At 34.5% G+C, this 12,010-nt stretch overlaps 1 protein-coding gene across 1 annotated transcript in view; it reads left to right on the top strand.

Moving 5' to 3' along the window:
• Nucleotides 1-12,010, top strand: part of LOC110571795 (integrin subunit beta 3 binding protein) — a 59,071-nt gene that overhangs the window by 30,377 nt on the left and 16,684 nt on the right. Inside the window, exon 4 of the mRNA XM_021679958.1 lies at nucleotides 5,776-5,845. Within this exon, the coding sequence (XP_021535633.1) occupies nucleotides 5,776-5,845 (70 nt within the window). The remainder of the gene's footprint in view (nucleotides 1-5,775; nucleotides 5,846-12,010) is intronic.

Raw genomic sequence — 12,010 nt, 5'->3', positions numbered from 1 at the left:
GACTTATTATTTAATAATTAGAGTAGAAGGATAAACAACAAATTTGCATAGTCAAAGAGAGTATTTGTGAATTAGACAATAGATCTGTAGAAATCACCCAGACTGCAGCAATGTAAAAACACAGAGATAAAGAAATGGAGAATATGATAAAATGGTAAAGAGAAATGATGAATAGAATAAGAAGCTCCAACATACATCAAATAGGAGGTCCACAAGGAGGAAATAAGGAGAATGGGCTGAGGCAGTATTCTAAGATAAAAGGACTATCAATTTTTCATAACTTCAATTTCACAGTTAAGGAAAGATGAGAATTTCCAGGTTGGAATAGCATGCTTAGTCCGAGCAGGATGAATGAAAACAAATCCACACCTAGTCATATCATGGTAAAACTGCAAACTGTCAAAGACAAAGAGAAAAATTTAAAGGCCACCAGAGAAAAAGACATATAACCCACAAGGGAATGACAGACTGATAGTAGACTTTTCATCTATATCAACAGACTCCAGCAGGAAGTGGAATAATACCAAATAAAAATCACAGCTGAATTTTTTTATTCAGGAAATGAAGATGAAATAAAGATTTTTTTTCAGACAAAGTCTGAGAGAATTTACCATTCACAGAGACTCCCTGAAGGGGCTACTAAAAAATGTACTTGGAGAAGTAAACAGCCTCAGGTAAAGGAATGGAATGCAAAGAGCAATGGTGAAAAATAAATTAGCAAACATGTTGGTAAATTTATTATAAATCTAATTACAAAAATGTGACTACAAATTCTGCTCACTATAAAGCAAAAGACAAACAATTTGAGAGGGTTAAAAACAAATAATAGACTATAATAGCACGGAATACTGATGAGGGAGCAGGAAGAAGCTAAAGTGTTTTAAGATTCCTATAATTTTTAGGGAGCAGAAGAATATCTGTTAACTGGCTTTATAATTGTGTTTTTTTGTTTGCATGTAAAAATGGGGAAAATAATAATATCTACCTCAGGATTGTTGTGAGAATTAAATAAAGTAATATACAAAAAGCACTCAGAGCATTGCCTGGCATATAGTAAGTTTTCAATACATATTTTAGCTGTTTTTATTAATATCATTAGTATTAATAAAAAACAAAGCAAATATTAACTTTAAAAAAATTAATAGCTGGTATAAGTATATTAATATAGACCAAAATGGACTTTAAGGCAAAAAAACCTATTGAAGATAAAGGAATCTATACATAGTGACAGAAGGAAAGAGTCATTACTAGAAAAAGATTTCTGAAACTATGTGCATCTAAAACAAAAACAAAACATAATGAAATAGGACAGGATTACAAGGAGAGACTCACGAATCCCTAATTATAGTAAATTTTAAAGTACCTCTTTCAGAAACTGATGAAATAGATAAAAACTTAGGAAGGATATAAACAGTTTGAACATAGCTAGCAAGTGTGATCTAATGAGCTGTGGTCAAACAAGTATAATACCCAACACATGATAAAGCATGACCTAGAACTTTTACAAAGAATATAACCAGTTTGGAGTCACAAAGAAGTCTCAACATACTAAAATTGCTGTCACAGTCGCTAACCAAAATTTTGTGCAGTTAGGAATCAATAATAAAAAGGCAGCCCTCTAAAAATTTTAGCCCACGTGTTTGGAAACCTAGAACCTTCTAAATAATTCATTGTTCAGAAAAATCATAATGGAAAGTATAAAATATTTAGAATTGAATGATAATAACAAAAAACTTACAGGAAAACTTTACACCTAAATACTGCTTTATACTAAAACAGTTCTCAGTGGAAATTTTATACTTTTAAATGCATATATTTAGAAAGGAAGAATGATTGAAAACTAATAAGCCAAGCATTCAACTCAGAAGGATGGAAAAAGAACGAACCCCAAAAAATACAAGAAAGGAAATAGTAAAAGATATAAAGTATTAAATAGAAATAAAGTATTAAATAGAAAACAAGGCAATGATTAAAAAAAAAAAGCAGGTTCTTTGAAAAGACTAATCAAATGGTAGACCTCTGTCAAGACTGATTTCTTTTTAAGTGGGAGAAGGAACAGACAATATGTATTTCAAAGGAGCTGATAAATTACTATCAGCTTAAATATATGATGAGCAGTTTGAGATATATGAGCCAAATGCTTCTTAATGTGGTCCACAATCTAATTTGGATGAAAGATTTTAAAATGTACCTTTCTGCTTCTCAAATATTAATGTTTTAGTAGCTAAAAAGCAATTCCAATTTCTCATTGATACCTTTCTATTCAATAATATAGGTAAAATTTTAAGAATATTAAATTTCTTCCATGGGACTCAATAAAGGTATTTTGAATTTTAAAAAAGGAACCATTAACATTGTTATTTTTTCATGAATTGATCCTCTAAAGAGGTTCTTCACTCTCCACTCTTGTTTAATAATAATAATTTGGTTAATTAAAAGAATAACATGATTTCGGGGTGCGTGAGTGGCACAGAAGTTTGGGCGTCAGACTCGGATCCTGACTCTGGCACTTACTAGCTTTAGGGCCTTGGATAAGTTATGTGGCCATTCTGTGCCTCTGTTTCCTCATCTGTAAAATGGGAATAAGAGTGACCAATGCAGTTTTGCAGATTAGTTTATATATGTAACATTTAAAACAGTGCATGGCCCTAAAAATACTATTTAAGTGTTAGCCGTTATCATTAACATCATTGATTGTACTTCTAAACATCATGATCTGTTGAAAGTTATCTTCATTAGTTAGAGAAGGGGCTCCCTGAGCCTTACCAGAAAGTCCAAAATACAATTTTGAATGTATCCCAGATTCAGTGATGGTACATTTTTCACCAGTGTTCTGTGAAACTGCCTTTAAAGGGAATCACATACACAACTGTTTGTTATATATAACCTAGGAAGAAAAAGTCCATATAGAATCTACAGCTGTTTACTGTATGTTAATTGCTAATAGAATGAAATGAAATCAAGGAAGCAATTTTTTTTTTAAGATTTTATTTATTTATTTGACAGAGAGAGAGCACAAGCAGGGAGAGTGGCAGGCAGAGGGAGAGTCAGGCTCCCCACAGAGCAGGTGGAGCCCAATGCGGGGCTCGATCCCAGGATCCCAGGATCATGACCTGAGTCAAAGGGAGACGCTTAACCGACAGAACCACCCTTGGCGCCCAGGAAGCAATTATTAAGTAACTGGAATACTCTTTCTTTTTACTTCTTTTTTTTAGAGGGGTGGAGGGGCAGAGGGAGAGGGAGTGAGAGAATCCCAGGCCACAGAGCCCAATGCAGGGCTTGATCTCACAACTCTGAATTCATGACGTGAACCAAAATCAAGAGTCGGATGCTTAACCGACTGAGCCACCAAGGCACCCCAATAACTGGAATACTCTTAATGATATATTAGAGTCTGAACAGTCTCTGTTAACTGATCCAAGTGTTATTTTTAGAGATATTAAAACTCCTCCTATTTAACAATTGGAAAGTATATTAGAAATGTAAGTCCTTCTATGAGGAGATTGAGATTAATGCTATTGATTACATTTTATAGAATAAGATACCTAATCCCCTTACAATAATAAGAATGTTTCAGCAGGCATTGAACACCTGGTGAAAATTCAAATAAAGCATTCTTTTACTATTTCTCACTTAACTTTATTGACTGATGGTGCTAAAATGTGAAAACTAATTACAAGTTAAAGGAACAGAGTAATTTTAATGTTTAATTGTGGAGCTTTATTGAATGCAGACAGCATAGCACAAAATTCAGGAAATTAATATTAACCTTTAGGCAAAGATTTTCTAAAAATAAGGTTTAATGTGTATCGTGGGATTTCATATCCAGCTTGATTTTTTTAAGAGAGATGGATTTTAATAGACTTTTTCCTCAGAGTTCTCTAAAATCATAAATAAAATATTGTTACTTTTGGGGCGCCTGGGTGGCTCAGTCGGCTAAACGACTGCCTTCGGCTCAGGTCATGATCTCAGGGTCCTGGGATCAAGCCCCGCATCGGGTTCCCTGCTCAGCGGGGGGCCTGCTTCTCCCTCTCCCTCTGCTGCTCCCCCTACTTGTGCTCTCTCTCTCTCTGTCAAATAAAAATAAAATCTTTTAAAAAAAATTTACTGTTTTTCCCTTTAATCCTTTGTTAAACTCTTACTATTTGGAATTTAAGGATAGAGTCAAGGCAAATAATGAAAAGTTAATATAAAGAGATAACTAGTACTTTAGCAAGATCTCTAAATCACAGGTTTTTCTCTTTTTAGAATTAAAGACTATTTTGAGATAATTTAGTTATGATACGGTTTTGTTTTTTTTTTCTGAGAGAAGCCATAAGATCCAAAGTAACAATGAGGGAAATTATTGTTAGTTTCTGAACCAATTTACTCAGTGAAATTATAAATATCAGAGAATAGAAAATATACTTTAAATAAACTTTTCCCCTAGTAATAGGATCAAATAAGAGTAATGGAATAAAAATTAAGTGAAGAAAAAAGTATAAACCAGCATTGGAAAGTCTGTTCCAGACAGTTATGTTAATAAATTATATTTGAAAATTTAAAGAAATTGCCTTCGTGTTGTTTGTGTACTCGGTTTCATCTGGAAGTATCAGATCCTCCTGCAGTATTACATAGAGCTATACTTTCCAATACATGTAGATACGGAGCATTTGGACTGTGGCTCATCTGAACTGAGATGTGCTATAAGTGTAAAATATACACCAGATATCAAACACAGTGTGAAAAAGAGAATATGAATGATCCCACTAATCATTTTATATTATCATATGTTAAAATTAGAGTATTTTGAGTATGTTGGGTTAAATTAAATAATAAAATGTATTTCACTTGTTTTTCCTTTGTAAAGAATAAGGACATTGAGTTAAATAATAGTTCCTGTGCCAGTTGTTGAACAAATGCAACAACATAAGAATACATAGTGTAAGGAAGTTGTTACCAATTTTACATTTAAAAAAATGATTTCTCTGGACTTTTTTCATTTGTAGTAAAAAGTTTGGATTATTTATTCATTTGCTTGCTTATTCATTCAATAAACATTTATTGAAGGCCACTGTATGTAAGACATTAAGAATTTTTTTTGCTAATATGTCCTCAAATACTTATTATACATCAGATATGTTTAAAGTATATGGTGTACTGTACTATGAGGTACAGTAGAACCAACAACTAAATGGAGAGCTCATAAAACAATTATCTATTTGACCACTAATAAATGCAAACATATTCTACTAGAGCTATAAAATCAAATTTACCTTTCAACCCCACACACAGGATCTTTCCAAGAGTTTACTAAATCATTATGCATTTTTTCAATATGTATTTAAAGTCAAGCACATTTATCAAATTTATTTTACTGTGACATCACTAGAAACTCACTATTTTGTAGATATAAGTATCACCAACCTGTTGTTAACTTTGAGGCAAAAAATAGGGGTGAAATAATACAAACTGGAAACTTTAAGATAATATTGTTTATTAAAATATTTGATGAAAGTATCCTTTATCTAGTAAAGATTATTTTTTTCTATATAAAGTCATCATGAGTAAAAAACTGGGATATTGGGAAATTTAAAAAAATAGCTATTGAAAAGTTATTCGTAATAGTGATTTTTTTTTTCCATAGCAAATTCTAGGATACTTTTTCTTTTCCTACTTCCCTTTCATTAGTCTACCTTTTTATTTTCTATTTAAACTTTGGTGATCTAAATTCTATTTAAAATTTGACAATTTTCCCCTTAACTTTAAGTTCTTCTTTTTACTGCTTGTATATAGGAAAAAGGAAAAAATTGAGGCACCTCAGTTTAACCGAAAGGAAGGAATCTACAACAAAAGACAATGATGAGTAAGTTTGTTGTTTTTGAAATAATAAACACATGTGTCTTAAAAGAAAAGAATCATATTTCTTAAAGTAATAATTTAAGAGAAATAATCTATTTGCAAAAATTAAAAAATAGTTTATACCTGAGTTGAAGTATTCTTTTTTAAAGAAGTAAAATATTTTGTGATGGGTTTTGCAGTGTTCATGTAATCATGATATGTAATATCTTAATTTTTAAAAATTTTTTTTATTTGAGAGAAAGAGAGAGTGCAAGTGGGGTGAGGGGAGAGGGAGAGGGAAAGAGAGAATCTCAAGCAAACCCCCCACTGAGTGCAGAGTCCCATGCAGGGCTTGATCTCAGGACCCTGAGATCATGACATGAGAGAAAACCAAGAGTCGGACACTCAACTGACTGAGCCACTCAAGCGCCCCGTGATATCTTAATTTTAATACTCATTGAGTGCAGTTTCCCAGCCCATAAAAAAGAGACCAGCTTAAGATAAAACTGAGGAAAATGCCCTTTTCAGATTTTATATGGATGGAAAAACAATCCGTTATCTGGGAACATAATGCCTAACAAATAGCTGGTTCAAGAGCTAGGAACACAGTGAAGCCAGCAGAGTAAGAGATCCAGAGGAACCCAGGAGGCTTTTATATGCCAGCACCCAACCATTTTCCTGTTGGCCAGCCAATGCTGCCTTGAATGAAGATATTATCTACAAAAATCTACTTCCCATATATATCCTGGAAAGAATAGTTATGTCTATCCACCAAGGCTGGAACACTGAATTAACCAGAACAGGGGGTTAAATTTTCAAAGTAGTTCATATGTTCAGCTCATTTACCCTTTCAGCTATATCGTCTGTGTGCCACACAATATGATGGGTGGGTAAAGATGAAGAAAATGAAATTTCTACCCATTGGGAGCTTATGGTCTTATGTTGTAAGTTAATATACCTTTCCAAACTTAGAAATAGGTTATAAATTATGTTTCAAAATGTTTTTTTAAATCATTTGAGTGGAATTCAGAATGCATTTTCCATACGAATAGTGTTGTAACTTGTGGTTATAACCCCAGAAGTCTATTTTTTTCATAACGTAGCTGAACTATAGTCTTCATCAGTACTAGTCTAGATTAAAATATACAAAAATTGAATGCCATTTAGTACAACAGGGACAAAGGGAAGAGTTTCACAGAGAAATTTCTTTGTTTGGCATCTCCTACATCTATCAGCATACCCCCTTTATCTGCTTTTACTAGATGCTTTTCCTAGCCACGCTCCCCCAGCTCCAAATATTTTCATGTGCCCTGTCCCACAAATATTTTCGTTGTAAATTACTACTCCTTCCTTCCCCTAAGCAAAGTTCCCATTTCCTCAGTGAAACCAGTCTCAACTAGATATTAAGAGGAAAGCATTCTTGGGGTTCCTGGGTGGCTCAGTTGGTTAAGTGTCCAACTCCTGGTTTCAGCTTAGGTCATGATCTCGGGGTTGTGAGACTGAGCCCTGCGTCAGGCTCTGTTCCGCATGGAGTCTGCTCTCCCACCTCCTCTGCTTCTCCTCCCACTCATGCTCTCTCTCTCTCTCTAAAATAAATAAATAAAATCTTTCCCAAAAAAGGGAAAGCATTCTCTTTTTGTTTAACTTATTTAATGTATTTTAAAATTGGCAATATATACACACAAAAATAAATTGTACCAAAGGACATACAGTGAGAGCAAGTGGCAAGTAACAGTTTTTGAAAAATGTATAATCTTGTAGTTGAAAGCAGGTAACACCCAGGTGTTAAATAAGACTGGGTGTTAAATAAGACTGATGAATCACTGAACTCTATCTCTGAAACTAATAATATACCGTATGTTAATTAATTGAATTTAAATTTTAAAAATTAAAAAAAACGAAAGTAGATACCTGCTAAACCAAATGAATTTCTGATATAATTATTTGAAGTATAACAAACTTAGGGATAAAAGTGGGCAGTGAAGGAGGAAGTGTTTTTGGACAACAGTGATACCATGTAAGCAAGCCAAACTTACCCTTGCTTTCCCCCAAATCAGCTCCACTTAAGCTATTCTGACTTTTTATAGTTTCTTCCCATCCTTTTTCTTCTGAACCCATCAGTTTTCTTACAGCTCCAGATTTTTAACAACAGCTCTCGTAGCAGTGAGCTTTAAAGTAGCAAGGGAACAAGAACCTTTGTTATGGTTCACTTAGGAATTTGCCTATATTTACTTAATTTCTCTCAATGTTTATTTCTAAAGATCCCTATTATTTATCTATATCACTCCATGACTTGATACTAGAATTAGTGAACTTAAGGACAAGCCAAGATATTTTACAATAGATAAAAATTATGGCTTGCTGATTGTTTTTTTCCACTCATTATAAAATTACTCAATCCTAGTCAATAAAGCCGTTTTATTAGCTTTAGTAATGGGTTCTTCATTTGTTCCATTTGTTAGATTTCTTTTATTAGCTTGTAAAGCCATTCTAAAGACTTGGTTTTTGAAAATCTGAAATTAAATTGAACATTTCACATTTGTACATCAGTTTTAAATGATCATAGCATTTTTTTATTAAAGATTTTATTTATTTGACAGAGAGAGAGAGAGCGAGAGCAGGAACACAAGGAGGGGGAGTGGGAGAGGGAGAAGCAGGCTTCCCGCCGAGCAGAGAGCCCGATGTGGGGCTTGATCCCAGGATCCTGGGATCATGACCTTAGCCGAAGGCAGACGCTTAACGACTAAGCCACCCAGGTGCCCCGATCATAGCATTTTATATTTCATTTTGGCAATTGTATAGGTTAGGGTTGTCCAGAGAAACAGAACCAATTGCAGATACATATATATGTGATAATATAATAATAATATAGTATTAATAAAATATAACACTTAATGATAATAAAATGACATTGATATTGTTATTAATAATTAAAATGTATTGGGGCACCTGGGTAGCTCAGTTGGTTAAGCATCCAACTCTTGATTTCAGCTCAGGTCATGATCTCAGGGTTCTGGGATAAAGCCCATTGGGCTCCATGCTCAGCAGGAAGTCTACTGGAGATTCTCTCTCTCCCTCTCCCTCTGCCCCTCCCCCCACTTTCATGCACACACACACTCCCTGTCTCTAAAATAAATAAATCTTTTAAAAAAATAATTAAAATGTATTGATAATGAGTTATATGTATATACTTGCATATATAGAGATAGATTGATTATGAAGAATTGGCTCATGCAATTAGAGAGGCTAAGTCCCGCTATCTACCATCCACAAGCTTGAGACTCAAGAAAGCCAGTGGTGTAATTCAAGTTCAAGTCCAAAGGCCTGACAACCAGGGGAGCTGATGGTGTAAATCCAAGTTCAAGAGCAGAAGAGCAATGTCCCAATTCAAACAGGCAAGCAGGATGAGTCGCCTGGGTGGCTCAGTGGGTTTAGGGTCTGACTCTTCATTTCAGCTCAGGTCATATTCCCAGGGTCATGAGATCAAGCCCCATGCTGCCCATGGAGCCTGTTTGAGATTCTCTCTCTCCCTCTCCCCCAGCCCCTCCCCTCCATGCTCGCTCTCTTGCTCTCTCTAAAAAATAAAAGAAATTTAAGGGGCGCCTGTGTGGCTCAGTCGGTTAAGCGGCTGCCTTCGGCTCAGGTCATGATCCCAGGGTCCTGGGATTGAGCCCCGCATCGGGCTTCCTGCTCAGCAGAGAGCCTGCTTCTCCCTTTCCCTCTGCCTGCCGCTCTGCCTACTTGTACTATCTCTCTGTCAAATAAATAAAAGAAATAAATAAAAGAAATTTAAAAATAAAAATAAATTTAAAAAAATAAACAGGCAGGCAGGGAACCAATCCTCCTTGCCTCCACTTTTGTTCTATTCAGCCCCTCAGTGAATTAAATGATGCCCACCTACAGTGGGAAGATAGTCTACCCTACTAAGTCAAATACTACTAAGTTGGTTATACAGTGGTGATTTTCTAACTCCATCATTCCTTCTATTAGTCAGCCTTTTTAAAATTCATGAGTTCAAAGTGTTAAAGGGTTTTTCCTTGCTTCACCCTTTCCGTATTTGCACCCCTTCTCAGAGATACTACATCTTTGGCTCCTCATAGCAGCAGTATATTTTCACATTTGCTTAATCTTACCATGAACACAAAATAGTTTGAGAATTCCTGCACTCATAGCTCTATTAAAAACAAGCTTGCAAAGCATTCAAGTTTTGTTTGCAAATCTTTTTTGTCTTTAATTTGACAGTATATAATCAAATTACTATGTTCAAAACTACTTGGATTAGTTCTCTTTTGTTAATGTTTTCTATTTTAATTCCAGTATAGTTAACAGTGCTATATTAATTTCAGGTGTACAATATAGTGATTCAACAATTCTAAACATTACTCAGTATTCATCATGATAATTGTACACTTTAATCTCCATCACCTATTTCACCCATCCCCCCCTCCACAAAGCTCCCCTCTGGGAACCATCAGTTTGTTTTCTATAGTTAAAAATCTGTTCTTGGGGACACTTGGGTGGTTCAGTCAGTTAAGCATCTGCCTTCAGCTCAGGTCATGATCCCAGGGTTCTGGGATTGAGCCCCACACTGGGCTCCCTGCTCAGCGGGGAGCCTGCTTCTCCCTCTGCCTGCCGCTCCCCCTGCTTGTGCTTGCTCACTCTCTCTCTCTGACAAATAAAATTTTTAAAAATATTTTTAAAAAAAATTTTTTAAATCTGCTTCTTGGTTTGTCTCTCTTTTTTCTTCTTTGCTTGTTTGTTTTATTTATTAAATTCCATATGAGTGAAATCATATAGTATTTAACTTTCTCTGACTTCTATTGCTTATTAGCATTATACTCCCTACCTAGTTCCATCCATGTTGTTGCAAATGGCAAGATTTCATTCTTTTTTATGGCTGAATAATATTCCATTGTATGTATATACCACCTCTTCTTTACTCAATTCATCAACTGATGGACACTTGGGCTGCTTCCATAATTTGGCTATTGTAAATAGTGCTGCCATAAACAGAGGTGCATGTATCCCTTTGAATTAGTGTTTTTGTATTTTGGGGTTAAATATCCAGTGGTGCGATTACTGGATAGTAGGGTAGTTCTATTTTTAACTTTCTGAGGAACCTCCATACTGTTTTCTACAGTGGCTGCCCCAGTTTGTATTCCCACCAAGAGTGTAAGAGGGTTCTTTTTTCTCCACATTACTTGGACTAGTTCTTTGTTTGAAGAATTAGTTATTCATTTGAAGTAGTTAGGTTCTCTTGTTTCTGTTTTTTTTCAATTTAAACTTTTTTCTCTCATCCTTTTTGATTTAATTTTTTAACGATGTAAAACATTAATATGATTCCAAAAGCCAAAACTTTAAAAAAAGTATATTCAGAGAAGTGTCACTCCCTCCCCATTCTATCTACTCCCTGTAGGTAACCAAATTAATTAATTTCTGGTTTCCCTTTCTTATGTTTATTTTTATAAAATCAAGTTGTTTCATTTCTTTTTTCTGATTTCTCTTTTTATACAAAGGTGGCATACAATGTATACTTTTACACTTTTTGTTTTTCAATTATGTATATGTCCTAAAATGACATCCTGTTATTAAATCAATTTGGTAAGTTTTAAATATAAGAATTCTTCCAAAAGGAAAATATAGTTCCACATTCTAGGTTTAAAATTTTTTTCCCCAGAAAACAAGCAGTTAGTGACATGTCAATAGAGCTCATTTATAAACAAACACCTACACATTAATATTTTATGTGAACTTCCATATCCTTTATACTCTGAAAGGAAAATATATAATTCACTGCCATTGGCTTTTCTTCCTCTTGGCAATTTGCTGCTGGCTATTGTCACTGCTATGAAAATACAGTATTGGTGACTATCTTTCTGCAGGTTTACTTCCATTAAACCTTTTATTTTCAGATTGTAGATTCACATGCTGTTGTGAGAAGTAAAACAGAGAGATCATGTGTACCCGTTTCTCACTTTACTGACACGATAACATCTTGCAAAACTGTAGGACAGTATCACAACCAGAAAATTGACATTGCCACCGTCCACTGATTTTTATTCAGATTTCTTAAGTTTTACATGTACTCACTGGTGTCTGTATATATATGTTTTTAGTTCCATGTAACTTTATCACATGTGTACGTTCACCACCATCAAAATATAGGACATTCCCATCACCACAAAAGTCC

Source organism: Neomonachus schauinslandi, chromosome 4 (genome assembly GCF_002201575.2).
Source record: "Neomonachus schauinslandi chromosome 4, ASM220157v2, whole genome shotgun sequence".
Taxonomy (NCBI): domain Eukaryota; kingdom Metazoa; phylum Chordata; class Mammalia; order Carnivora; family Phocidae; genus Neomonachus; species Neomonachus schauinslandi.
The sequence above is the reverse complement of the archived record's forward strand: the minus strand, read 5'-3'. Positions and strand labels throughout refer to the sequence as shown.